General features: G+C 36.1%; 1 protein-coding gene across 1 annotated transcript in view; it reads right to left on the bottom strand.

The window, feature by feature from the left end:
* The window catches only part of GABBR2 (gamma-aminobutyric acid type B receptor subunit 2), a 457,779-nt gene that overhangs the window by 236,173 nt on the left and 206,702 nt on the right, over positions 1-14,904 (bottom strand). The window contains exons 5-6 of the mRNA XM_077183158.1: positions 5,735-5,836; positions 535-600 (exon numbers count right to left, since the gene is read on the bottom strand). Of these exons, the coding sequence (XP_077039273.1) occupies positions 535-600; positions 5,735-5,836 (168 nt within the window). The remainder of the gene's footprint in view (positions 1-534; positions 601-5,734; positions 5,837-14,904) is intronic.

Raw genomic sequence — 14,904 nt, 5'->3', positions numbered from 1 at the left:
TTTCATGTAATACATGTAAAATGTACGGCAGTCAGATGGGAAGGACAGCTGTACAATTAGCAACATTTTCAGTAGAAGAAATTATTAGTGTTGATGAGTTAGGATGTATAGGAACTGGCTTGAATTTCTTATGCTTTATAAGCAAAACATGCCAAGCCCATACACTCAGACATTATCATCAGAACACAGCTCCTGGACAAGACTGAAATCTTGCAGTTCTCTCTCTATCTGCTGCAACATATGCAAGTATTTCCCTGGATCTGATGTGAAGAGAAATACTCAAGTTTGATTTAGCACTTAATTCCACTACAGGAAAGTAATAAGAAGAAGCTAACCATGCAGTCTATGCCTAAATTTCACTGAAGACAAAGTATTTTATTGAAAGAGAAATGGAACCACAGATGTATAACCTCTTTTTAGGACATAAACCTTCACAGAGCAGAACTCCATGAAGAAATGTTTAAGCTCAAGTTACTTTTTTATGAAACACAGCACATTCTTTATTCTGATATGCAATTAAATGTATTTACTTACACAGCAGAAAACTTTCACAGCCATTTCCTCATTAAACTGGCCAAGGATTATCCGAACGTCATTGCCCTGCAGATGGAATAAAACACAGGGCAGTTAAACACAGTCACAGCTTCCAGATACCACTTTAATTGGCCATTCAGATCATGCAGGGAGTTAGCAGATTACAGCTGCAGACAGAATAATCACAGAACTATTTCATCTTCTATAAATCCAAGAACTTGAAGAACCACATAAGAAAAAAAAAAGCTGAGGTGTAGAAAATTATTAGTCTATAGTAGTAATGAGAGTAAAACTGACACTACAGTCAAATATTAGTGTTCTGTAACAATAAAATATCAAATATTCTTTTGCTTCTTTGCAATATTTCTTCTACAATTTTGCGTATAAGAACCAGTTGAAGACATAAACTTATCACTGTCTGCATGAAATAAAACTGTAAAATTAAGAAATGAGGTTTATGAGATTCAATGCCTTGATATTACACCTGCTTTAGTAATTTTTAAAGGTTTTACACATACAACATCTTCTCCACAATCACTACAACCCATTGTCAACTCCCTCTCTACCCCCTCCCCACCTCCACACATTAAAAAAAATCATCACAGTTTAAGAACCTATGACTGAAGTCCAAAGACAATTTTACTTTCATACTTAGAAACATATTAAGAGAGTCTTCCTAAATATAGGAACACATGCAGGAAAATATTTCTCCAGGAACAGGACTAACCTCTCCCTAACATGAAAAATTACTTCTAATATCCATAAAACACACTTTTATGGCTTCACATTACTTTTTCTTTCACACAATGGCAGAGTTCTCTGCAAAAGCTTGAGCAAATCAAATTTTTCATTTCTTTCATATAAGACCTGTTTAGAATTACTAATAACTCTTTCCCTCTCCAAGGAAAAAAGAAACATATGTTTCAGCATGATTTTCAGTGGCAAAAAGCATTTCAGTTTTAATTAAATCAATTTGTCAAAGATTTTTAGCTCAGATAATTTCACTGTTTATTTCTTGTTCAGCAGAAAAAATTATGATGGACAGTGCAGTAAGATATTAGAATGCCTCTGTAATTAAATGCATGAAAACAGTATCACTCTTAGCATGGTTTAAATCAGAAATAATGTGATGTGCTTTGCTCATTCTGAACCTGTGCATTTTCAGTAAGCCTGCTTCTCTTCAATTTTTATATTTGGCTGCAGACTGATAAAGTAATGTAAATCTTTTTCAAGTGGATTAGATTCTTTATAAACAAATCTAACAAGGTTAAATGAAACTAAACAAACAAATTATACAAATTACAGCAACAGTACTACAGTTTTTGTAAGGACAATAAATAGATTTAGGAATTATGCACAAAAAAACCTCACCTCATCTACTATTTCTTTTTTTCATATTTTAAAAATAATTTAGTTATTCTTGGAACCTCAGCTCTGAGTCACTCGACTGCTCTGAACATAAAAATGCAGACAATATTTGAAAAATGAGAAGCAGAGTTTGACTAAAAATAAATGGCACAGCACCTAATAATTAGACTTAAAACTGAAGAAATTCCTTTCCATTTTATAACATGATGAGAACCAATTAAAAGAGCAAACAAACAAACAAAATATGTAAACTGTGTGGCTTCATAAATAATAATCCCAGAGTGCACATGCAGCAATGCTGCCCACTGGCTGTGTGACAACATTCAGACTGAAGTCATAGTGCCTGGGGTGTGTGGTTTCACACCTTAAGACATTGCTTCCACCTGGTTATCATGTAATTTAGTATGCAATCATTAATTTTGTGTCAGAACACATATAATTTAGGAGCTAATTTAGGAAAGTCTGTACAACAGCTCTTCCTCTTTCATGCATAGCATCTTCCTCTGTGCACACACTCCTCAGCCAGCCTCTTCCTCCTGAACTCCACCTTTTGCATTCCCTTCCACATTTTCCCCAATTTTTTTCTTGAAGAATTGCATTCAATATTGCAAATCAGCCTGGATCCATTGGATGCCAGGTTTTTTTTCTGCTCGCTCCATCTCACATAAGAGACACTGAAGCTTCAAATTCATGCAACTGCACATAGCTCAAGACCTTTGCAGAGGTTTTATCTGCACAGACAATGAAGTCTGTACCAAAGTGTATCAGAGCTGGGCTCATGTCAGTGCTTGTGGGTCAAAGTCCACATTACAGACTCATGCAAAGAGTTACATCAGATGCCTGCTAGAATAACTTCTTTACCCCTTCCTTCATACTGCTAACTGATGAGAAACCAGCATGATTTCCTTGCAAGGATATGCTATTCCTTTACTCAAACCCTTGCAGAATGATGCAAGTTAACACAGTGGAACTTCCTCATAGGGATCAAAGAAATCATCCACTGGATCCCAGCAAGTGCCAAGTCCCTTATTCAGAGAGCTGTAAATTGCTTGCATGGAGCTAAAACATATTTGACAGAAGAGGTTTTAATTCATGGAACTAGGCAGGTGATCTACAAGATGATTAAAAACATCCCAGGGGGAAGGCAACTCCCAAAACTGCACTCACATAAAAAGACCAATGTTTAGACTGTTTGCCAGATGGTGAGCTGTCATATTTACTCTTCCTAGAGATTACAGTAGCAATATCAACATTTAAGCTTTGCCCCTCAGTAAGAAATACATATGTTCCCATATGGACTGAAGTTCAAACAAGAAAATGAAGAACAGTTACATTTCATTTACCCACAGTGGTGGCAAACCTTGCATAAAAACATCTTTTATAAATTAAGACTATAGCACAGCCTCAAAAAATAATGACTCTTTTTCTTCTTTCTTTCTTTCTTTTACATAGGTGACGATATTATTTGGCTAATAATTAAAAAATGCCTTGGTAGCACCAGGAGCTGAGTATCATAAACCCTGAAGAGAGTGAGGATCAACACACCTAAGATGCTCTGCTGCAAGATGAACAGCAACCTGTCTCCTTCACTGCCATTTCAAACAGCCTCAGACACCCTTTAGCCTTTTCAGAGTTCTTGAGTGATGCATATTATGCTGAAATAGGCAGCTATTTTTTTTCAGCCTTCAGAGCTTCCCTTCTTTGATCAGATTTTAATCTGTCTCATTTCTAATGAATAACACCACAATGTCGTATTATACAGCTTTTCAGAGAAGGATTGCTACAATATCTCATCTGCCAGGAAAAGTCAACACCTTGGCAGGCTCTTTATGAGATACCTAAATTGAATAGCTCAGATACTCTGTCTAATTCTTTACCACATATCTGACAGTCAAGAGGTTATCAATAAATCTACAAAATCCTGGGCAACTTTGACAAAAGAGGTAGCCACTCGTTCTGCCTTCTAAATGCTTGGATGTCCACTTGAAGAGCTAGAGATAAGCCTCTGACCTTAGCTATGGAATCACTGATGGTGAAGGTGAACCAGAGGACACCAACTCCCACCATAATTACCACATGATGGTAATTCTTTTGTCCTACACGCAAGACATGAAAAAGTTGGAAGCAGAAGTGCTATTGCTCTTGCAATTTGTCTGTGCATGCTTAGAATTTTCAAGCATTTACATGGATGTACAAATCCATCCCTTTCTCTGAACACAAAAATGAGTTTTAAAGATATCCTTCAGCTTAAATTTACCTTTTAACTGTGCAGTCAATGCAGTAGAAACTAAGCTGTTATCGAGAGAAATATAAAATATAAATGCATATTTCTTCAAATCCTGCAAGTTTTTACTATTTTCCATTCCATAATCATAAATTTCATTATTTTTAATGTGTTTGTGAAAATAAAATGCATTTCAGGTAATCAGATAGCAGTTTATCTTAGATATGAGGTTTACATGTCGAAAGGAATGAACATTATTATAATTGTTTAGCTAAATTCTGTGTCAAACATGTACCTAACGACAACTAACCTTTTTTTCTGTCAAGAGCAAGCAATTTTCTGGATAATTGCTTATTTATTATTTTACTAATTTGTTTTGAAGAAGAAATTGAGAGATTACAAATATACTGTTAATTCAGTTATCTCGAATTCCCTGAAAACAATCCAGTGTGTTGTTGATATAGAGGACAGCTAGAATCACATTGCTTCTTCTGACTTCCAGCCTAAAAATGCATGCTTAATATGCTTTTTTTTGTTGTTGTTATTACACCATTACTAGTCAAAAATATGGACTTTGCTGTATCACCTACTGGAGTCTCTTCAACCCAGACAGGTTTCCAGACAGAAAAAGCAAACTGGCTTAGACTGGACAGACACAAATGGTTTTAATCAAACATGAACTTTACTTATTAATACTTTAAACATTCAGGCTTACATCTCTAGATTGTGAAAATAATAAAGCCCACTTAGTTTATCATGCTCCAGAACCTTTCCAGTTTCAGTGGTGGTCTAGTCTTACACAGGTCAATATTGCTTTAATGTCATTTTTTTAAACATAATTTAGTTTAATAAAGTTTTTTTTGTTTTACACATATTTAAGCATTTGCAGACTGTGGCTTTGATTGTGTGTCATATGGACTTGATGCCAGAAACAATTTGATCTTTTCCATTTAAAAGTGCTTTCTCCTGCTGTTCAATCATTTTTTTCATGTTCCTGTGCAGTTTAAGATTTGGCTCTCCTGTGTCTCGTTTATTGCTGGTTGTACTGCATGGTAATGCTAAAATATAGTTTTAATTTTATGAGATGCCAGAAGTCTAATAAATCAATATAATAAGAGAAGGATGGGAAATTATTCTGCTACCAATTTTTTTTTTCTTCTTTTTTCCTTATGATTCATTTGAAATCATGCAGATGATGTTAGCAAAGAATTCAATTTAAAATGTGTATTGACGCTAATGGAAAGAGGCTCAATATTCTTTCTACATGATAATTTACCTTAAAAGGGTTCTGGTTCCAAACCCCAAAAGTTTTCACATGTATACATCACATCTATACATTAACTATGACTGGGGCTTTAACTGCAAACATTAAGCCAGCAACAACTTCCTTTGCTTAGTATCACTATCGGGAACTATTAAAAATGTTTACTCTACACATAGACCTTCATTAACTTAAGAAGGACTAGGCACTCAAAATGCCATTTTTGATATTATTATGCAATGGAACGTAGTAATACATCATTTTAACACAAATTTCATTTCCTTACTCCTCTTCAGAGAAGAAAAATCATTATCGCTTTCTCTTTTTCATCAAACAGCAACACATACCTTAAGCTTCTTTACACTTGTGCAGGGATCATCAGAAAAACTCTCAGTATCTGAAATCTCGATGTCTTTGCCATCAAGGACGCCAGTCAGGTTATTCCTCACCTGTCACAAGTTGAGAAAAAGGCAAACTAGTGAACCGAGAGCCAGTGAGAAGGAAGCAGATGGACTGCATTTATACCTGTAATGACAAGCAATGATCTTGACAATGATATATTCACCCACACAGGTTTTTCCATTTTGCCTAACATGTGATCAATGTGCTATTCCCCTACGACCACAATCTGCTATCAATGGCTGTACCACGTCAAGGACTTTACTCTGAGTGGCAAAAAAAAGTTCACACACAGCCCCCACAAACTGGGCTCCCACTTTGTGTCATGGGGTGGACAATTCTTCTGTGTTTCCAGGGCTGTTAGGACCAAAAACTTTGTTGTAGCCAAAGTGTTGTATGAGACAGTTCAAAGGGAAAAGGCTCATCAAGGGAACCCTCATACATTCTCAAGTACTTATTTCAGCAGGTCCTAGCATGAATCAGCAGAGTTTAGCTTACATCACTTAGGGGCTGATAAGGCCTAATGAACTTCTCTGTGGCCTACCCCTCTCTTAGACCACTCATCAAACCATGGGGCTTGAAGGTGGCACATGCCACTAGGTACTAGCAGGTTCTTTCACCTGTTTAATAGTGGCAACACTGACCTCTTTGAGCTGCCTAATAGCACAAAAAAGCCAGACAACATTCAAAGTAATCTAGCTTTCTGATTACAATTTTTTGCCGTATAACTACTTCAAGGTTTTCTGTCTTAATTGCTGCTAGTTTTCCTCCAGCCACACGACACCAAAACCAGTTTCACATTACTATTCCTAATAGATAAGAAAAATAATTTTAGTCTGCAACATGATTACAGACTGAAATGAAGAGAGTGGCACACCAATTTTAAGTTAATAGAATTATGATCACATCAATTGCAGTGATTGTCTATTTAATTTGTTTGTAATAGCAGAAATAGGAGAAGCAAATCAGTGTAAAACAGGTATCTCACATGCAAACACAGAAGAAAGAGGATGGAAGCTACATGATATTAAACAGGAGAATTTAGAAGCCTGTGTATCATATGCAGATATTTCTGATGACCATCTGTATAGGTCATTTCCTGACAATCATCATTACACCAGCTGCCTTAATTACTTCTTTCACGGCCTTTATGTCATCTTATCCCCTTTAGTCATGCTTTAAAATTACTAAGACACATTTTTTTACTTTATAATATTTTACAATGATTAGAACAAAAGGACATATAAGTAACTTTTGATTAAAAATTGTTTTATCAAGACAGATTGGTCAGCCCACCAAGATTTGTTACGTCCTTTATCCTTCTGTGATGTTATCAGTTTTTAAACTCATTCTGTGAAAATGTGTTCACAGAAAGTGATCAGTAGCGACTTCTTCTGCTTCTATACTAGTAAAACTGAATTATTGTTATTTTTCAGTGATGCCATTAACTGTTAATTACAACTGAGGTTTTTCTTCATACAAAGAAAAATTGTTTAAAAAAAAAAACAAACATCAGTGATAACAAAAGAAAACAAACCTCTCTTAATCATAGTTTAGCTAATGTCCAAAATCCTTCTACCTAGTGTAAGAAAACACTAGAACTATCATTTGCTACTGACAAAAAGTAGCATTTTCCTTACTTAGCATCAATGTGCTTTCCAAAGGAATAAAACTTGTCATATGCTTCTACCCAATACTGTCTGACTTCCTCCTGTATGGAAACAATTTTTTTAGTTTCAGACTTGCTTTTCTGATATTTTCTGACCAATACTAGTCAGTCTTTTAATCAAAGAAAGGCTAGATTAATATTACTCAGCTAAACTAAGCAGAAAACAGCTGATTTACCAAATACTGTCTAGTCAAATTAGACCATTATTAACGTAAGAACCATGAGAAAAACAATACATTAAATATTATTAATACTTATGGATAGGCTTCAGTGGTGGGCACAAGGCTGATGATTATAAAAATTATACTTCAGGCTGTCTACTGACTTGTTGGGATTCCATCCCTTCAGAACTTCGCACTTGAGGAATTAAATTGCGGATGTTTGGAGTCATTTCTGAGCAGCGCTTATTTAAATTCAGCCATTGAGAAATTACTTTGACATCTTCCCTGGCTCATCTTCTAGAAGCAAAGTATCTGTGGCTTTGAGAGCTCCTAGGCTTTCCATTTATCTACTGATTAATCTCCCAAAGACATACCTTACTAGATTTTGTGCCAAATAAGTTAAAAACCTTTTCCCTTTACTGCTTCAAGCAGATATTTGCTGTTTTCCAGATGCATCTGTTGTGGAGATTTTGCCAAAAGAAATTCTTTCCCATTATCTAAACAAGATAGCAGCTTTGCAGAATTTACAAGTCAGCAGCTTTGTAAGAATTTAGAAGGTTTTTCTAAAAGAAGATGTTTCCCTTTCAATGCTCTGACCTATGTCTGACACATGTCATCTTGTGTCCTTGTCTGGGAGTATTTTTACCATATTTTCCAGTTTTTACTTCCTATTTCCATACTTTTTTTCCCACCAACCTCAGGTTCTTTTCTTCCCTTATAAACGCTCTAAATATATCATGGAACAGAAACTTGTGGTTTTCTTTCTACAGAGGTTCTGGACTTTCAGATAAATTGAACTACAGAATCTTCTGATTTGGATTTAGGTCCAAAGTCAGTCACCTCCATTTCTAGACCTGCCAATCCTGACGCAAACATTCCTTTGGATGAAACTTGTGAAACTGAGAATACAAAATGCTGCATGTTTTGTTTTAGCAGATGCTTGCAGTCCTGGAAAGCGTATCACCAGCAGTTTTAGTACAAGCAGTTTCAGCACTCAGCAGCAATCATTTCATTCCACCAACCCCAAGTAAGGAGAACTGTAAACTACTGTGCTTCTGGTTTTTGTTGTGTAAATAGGATAATTTCCACTTTCAGAAACTGCTCTAAGAAAGTGGTAACAAAACTGCATTAATTTTTTATGGGGATCCACAGTTGCTAAGGAAATTTTGCACCAACTAAAACACAGAAGCAGTGTAATTCCACAGGATTTTAGACTCTTAACAACTTAATGAAGGCTGTAGCTCTATGTCTGTTTTTATCAACTTTACATTTTTAAGACAGCAATATTTCATTTTCCCAAAACAAGAATTATCAGCCCTGGTCATCAATAAACCTGAAGATTTTCACAAACGAGTTAAAGACAATTTTGCACTGTTGTGCCTACAAAACCAGATGAAAGCAGTATTTCACCATACTACATATTTAATCTGTGTGATCAACTGCAAAAATTACTGGGGTGCAAATATGTTTACCCAGGGGCAAGTTCCAAAAAATGAAGGGTTCGTAAGGGATGCTTTTGCAGGAAGAAAAGGATGTCCCTTTTGCTTTAGGCAAAAGTGAAGATGGGATGCAAGAGAACTGGTTTTTCTCTCTTGTTCTGCCAGAGCTGCCCTTTGATTCAGCTCCCATGACTGAAATAAAGGTTTTAAAGTTTGCTACCAAGTCAGGCTGTATAATTTCTTGTGAAGTGAATGGCAGCAATACTTGCCTACCTCATAGCTCTTGTATCAAATTTAGTGATGTTTGAGAGGTGAACAACAAAGTCCCTCACCCTGCACCTGTGAAAGAAGAAATACAGGGATTTTGAGGAAAAATGAACTTGCACTGCAAAGGCAGAAATTTTAATTTCTTTAATCTCTATCAAACTGAGAGAGTAGATAGAAAAAATAACTGGGATGTAAAAAATGGTGAGTCTAGAAGAAATAAAATTTCAACATACTTGTGGTATGTACCAGAAAGAATGGATATAGGTTTAAGAAAAGGAAGAAAATGTTGGGGAGCATCATGGTCTGGCAGCCTAAGGAAGTGGGACACAAGTGCACAGCCCCTGGACCAGGGACCTCACCTGCCAGCAACCCAGCAAGGCGAGCAGGACAGTCTTGGAGGGAACAGCCACTTTCAGCCAGGAGGTGACACCCCCATGCAAGACCATGGGAATAAGGCAGGTCCAGTGCAAAGATGAGAAGTTGATCCTCAAATCTGGAGCAGGTTTGGTAAAAGTAACCAGGATCAGACAGAACTCATGGCTGCTGGGCAGGTCCATAGCAAAATGACAGGACTGGGAACAAGCTTACAGGGTCCCTGCCAGCCATAGCTGTGATGGAGAGAATGAGAAACCAGCACCCCACAGCATCAAGGGGGCATGGACTGATGGCACTGATTTGAGCTGAAAGGGGGTCAGGGATGGGAAAAGGGTGGGGGGAGTGCTACTAGAGGGCTACTCAGAGTAGGGGATGGGGAAAGAGGGGGGGAGTGCTACTAGAGGGCTACTCAGGGGCAGAGAGAGCTTTTGGTGCCCTCAGAGCCCCGACACTTTTGGCTGTTTTTTACTTCCTACATGAACTTGGTGTGATGATTCTCTGTGTACAATACATAAATGACCTTGTCCCTCACCAGGATACAAAAGGTGTACAAGAAGTGATTTTTTTTCAGGTGAGATGAGATTGCTCACTTCAGAGACATTATGAGTGCAAGCACCTTGTGACCTGTAGTAAATAGTTAACATCCATTTGACCACACTATTTCATTTTTTTGCAAGCCAATTTTATCTGTTTTTTCTGAGGAAAACAGTAAAGAAAGGTGATATTCCTGATGAACTATCATTCTAGTTATGCTAGTTTGGATTTAGGTGTCTCCACTGACCAACATTTCAAACTGTTTCAAATTATACATTTAAAGGCACAGCTCACTCAGTTAATCCTAACTCTGCCAGTAACAAAATTAATTTAATGATTTTTAGATTAATCATACTACTTTGCTTTTAACAGATATTTTCAATGACCTTTTGGTTCACTAAAGCTGCATGTAAGTACAGCAAGCTAAATCCTTGTCGTTCAGGGCAGTCTAATCCCACCAGATGTTGATCATAAGAGATGCCTAACAAATGAGAACTGGTCAAACCAGATGGATTACACAGTCAGATATTTTACTAAGATTTCCTGTTGTCCAGAATATACAGTTCACTACAAAATGTTATACCATAGGAGTTTCAGTACAGACATATTTTTATATATGTACAAAACAAATGCTTGAATTATAAGAAAAAGTTTCCTCATTACATGGACAAAATGTAAATTGTGAGTAATTGCATAGGACAGATTACCATTTTTGGGATTAGTATAGATAGAGGTCTCACTATACAATGTGTTACAAGCAAACATAATAATCCCTATTTTCATTCCAATGGAACACATTACTGATATTTAGAGGCTTAGTAGCATTAAGTGAAAACTTACATCCAAGAAATACAAACTGCAGAGATACTCTTTCATTGATATACACATCATTTGGGACTACAAGAATGAAACAGGTGGTAAAACCTTATTTGAAGCAGAGAGACAATGCAAAAATAAAAGATGAAGCAAAAATACACCAAGAGGAAACAGTAAAATATTATTTTGGCTAGTAAGAAAGAGTTTCATTTAGAGGAAAATTAAAAAACTAAATATGTTTTATTGTGTAAAGGAGAAACAAAATCAGAACTGCATTGGATTTCCTTTTCTGTTCAAAAGAAATCAGGTATTTTATAAAAGTACCATGTTTATGGTTTTCATTGTGTCAGGAAGGGAAGAAGAAACCCCAGAATATTGGATTTTTATTTGGGCAAACTGCCACAGTAAAGGTTTTCACAAAAATATTACTTTTTTCATTGAAGTAGGATGTTAGTAGCTGGGTCTAACCTGAAAACTAATGCAGGCAATATTAGTCTTGCCTACAAGAAGCAACCATGTGTTTCACACTGGAGTAATAATAACACTGCTAATGATATTTTTGTTGTATTTGTACTATAATTGCACATTACAGTTAAAAATGGTAACTATCCTCCTTTCTGCCTGGAATGGCAGTATGGTAAATATGGTTTCACATAAAACCTACATATGTGTGACTATCAAACAGATCATACTTATTTAAAAATAAACCTCTATGAAGTCACCTACAAAATGCTCTAATTTCCTCCCAAATTCTCTAATGGAAGAAAGAAATTTCCTTACTTTACCTTTCTTGTGTTGTTTGATCACAGAAGTTAAACATAATCAGGAACTCTGATGTTAAACCTACCATTTGTGTGTAAGAAGAACTGGTGGGCATGTAGGGTTCCTGTGGTAGGGGGGAAGTTAATTAGGGGGCTTTAGGGTGACCTATAGACAGTCCAAGTAAGAGGGTGATTTCTCTCCAATGGATAAAAAAAAAATCAATTCATCTTACCAAGACGTGAATCAGTTACTGTGAGGTATTTGAAGAAACCAGCATATTACAGTGAAATACAAATTTCCTAACAAATTTAGTTAGGAAAAAACTTCAAGGATCTGCACTATGACAAAATAGGAAAAGGTTAAGTTTCACTTAATCTACAGGCATGTTAAGAGCATGCACACAATGTTCAGCAGGACTTTGAGCAGTCCAAAAAAACAAACTCCATCACTAAGACTGGACACTAAGACAAGTTAAAACACAACTCAGTAGTACAGCAGAGAGAGGAAAGGAAAGGTACATTCCTTACACTAAAAAATACATAATGCATTGCCATGCCAGAAAAGATCTCAAAGAGAGTAGGCAAGGATTGAAAGTAATGATGTAGTCTATAAGAAATAATATCTGTTCACACGAGGAGTTAAGGAGAACCAATGAACAAAATTGAAAAAGAAAATACACCAAAAATATACTTCTGGTTCCTTTACTGTGAGATACCATCTACAAAACTGAGGATAATGTGATTTCTGATGGCTTCCAGGGAAATAGGATGACCATCCTTCTACAAGTTTATCAGATGCGACTCAGAGAGAAAGCAGAACAAAATTAAAGGGTCTGGAGGCTGTAATATTATACAACAGTAATTTTCATGTCAGGTATTATGAAAGTAAATAGGGGCCATATTGAGAATAGATTATTTAATAATTCATAAACCAATGCCAGAAGTGCAAGTAATTAAGTGAGACTTTAGAAATGCTTGTTTATTACAGCAAGAGAATGCAATAGGACTACTGAAGTTGGTGCAAGCATTCAGCTAACTGGGAGCGTTGAAATTCTCAATATTTTTTCTTGGAGGGAATGTGGAGGCAGACAAGTAAAGGCACTCTATATTATTATGTGTGAAGTGCATTCAGAACATCAAATGAAGAATATAGAGTACACCTTCATCTTTTTCTGTGAAATTAAATTCCACAGGGTTTATATATGAGTTTAGAGAAAACAATATTTAAAGAATTTTTTTAAAATTAAAATAAATTTAAACCCCATAGAATACATATTAAGGCTACTTTACATTGGTGAATTTAGTCTAGCCTAGGAAATAAGAATAGAACAAGATGGAAAGGCTCATGGTACCACAGAACTAAAGAATAAATCAAAGCTTAGTAAAAGATAATTAATATCTTTTGAAGGACACACTGTACCACTGCCCTCAAACCCACTTCTGTAATAGTCCACATGTAGCAGAGACTGAACCAAAAATTAGGGACTCAAGATTTGCCTATATTATTAGAGGTGGACAATGTATAGTAGTTAATAATTCTTACATACATACACATTTCAAACACATTTATCACACTCAGGAAGAGCCTGTTTACTAAAAAAATTTTGAACAGAATTCATTGAGAGGGATAATTCAAACAAACATGAATGATAATTAAATATTGCTTAAGAAAATGTTATCAGTGTTAAAAGAGCTTTGATTTATAATTACATAAAGAAGCACCTTATGTAAAATCCTCCTTGATTAGTCAGAATGAAAGCAACCTACCATTTATACATTTGAAGTCTCTTAATCCATGACAGATAAAATATTTTTTTATTCCAGCACTAACTAGGAAGGGTGTTACATGTATATTGCTAGAGTTAAGATAAATGAGCATTTCCAAGGAATGAGTCATCTCATCAATAAATAGATGTCTAAAACAGGTGAGATGAATTGCACCCTGGAAGAATCTCTCTCCTTTCTCCATTAACTATAAATGGAGCTAGATGACTCTCAGATACAGACAGCTCAACTTTAGCTGAATTCCAGGTCTAAAATCTAACCCTGTCTCAAAATGGTGTTCCAGTAGCACTGCTATCCACTGAAACTTAGAAGCCCCAAAGATCCCTTACCTTAATAAAAGGTTCTCAGGGCAAGGTCAGAGGAGTGAGCTGCCTTCTGCATCACTCCTCAAACTGTCCTTCCAATGGCTGAGGGAGAACACACAGGGTCTTATTCCACTTCTTGGCTGGCAGAGGAGGTTTGTTCAAACCATGGGTTTGCAAAAAACTTTAAAGTCCTTATATATTGCGATTCTATTCTTTCAGAAAACCTGGACCAAGGTGGAAGTTTTGCCATGCACTCAGTCACTGTTCCAAAGCTACATCTCCTTGCTAATGGTTTAATTGCATCAGACTGAGGGGGCTATGCCAACATTTAGAAAAACCTCTGCATCCAGGAGTAAGTCTTGTTATCAACTGAAAACTATGAATACAAGCCTCGGTGGAAAACTAAAAAAGGAAGAAACATTTACCTAATATAAAAATTGGATGACATTTTGATGAAAGGGAGGTTATAGAACCTCTGAGGATAGAGATCACAAGGAATTATCACATTATTTCAAAAGTCCTCCAAAAAAGCAATCCATATTCCTCAGACTTCCTAAATGTGGAAAGGTCAGCAACATCCAGCTCAGATTTACTTCTGTTCTGTGTCTGAACTATGGGAATACTTGCCCTCCTGGCAACACACTAGGCTATCAGGGCGTGAGGCTTTTTAGGAGTACAGTGATAGGTTTGCTTAAAATTTGAGAACCGTTTGATAAAGCTTTTCATTACCTTATTTTCCACTGCTCCAAACATCTTTGTTTAGATCAACTTTGTAAAAAAATCCCTGCAGCTTAAACAACATAAGTCTATATTTCCTCTTTCAGATGAAAAGCAGAAAAGAGACACCATTTCAGGGATCCAAGGTCACCACATTACAATGATAATGCTATTATAAATAAACAAGAAAATTTTAGCATATGAACCATGTTTCAGCCCCATGTTTCTCCTTTCTGGAAAAATACATGAGAAGTTACCTTCTATTTCTTCTGACTCAGAGAGGTTCTGC

The sequence above is a fragment of the Agelaius phoeniceus genome, chromosome 1, assembly GCF_051311805.1.
Source record: "Agelaius phoeniceus isolate bAgePho1 chromosome 1, bAgePho1.hap1, whole genome shotgun sequence".
Classification (NCBI taxonomy): Eukaryota; Metazoa; Chordata; class Aves; order Passeriformes; family Icteridae; genus Agelaius; species Agelaius phoeniceus.
Note: the sequence above shows the minus strand (reverse complement) of the source record. Positions and strands in the feature narration are given on the sequence as shown.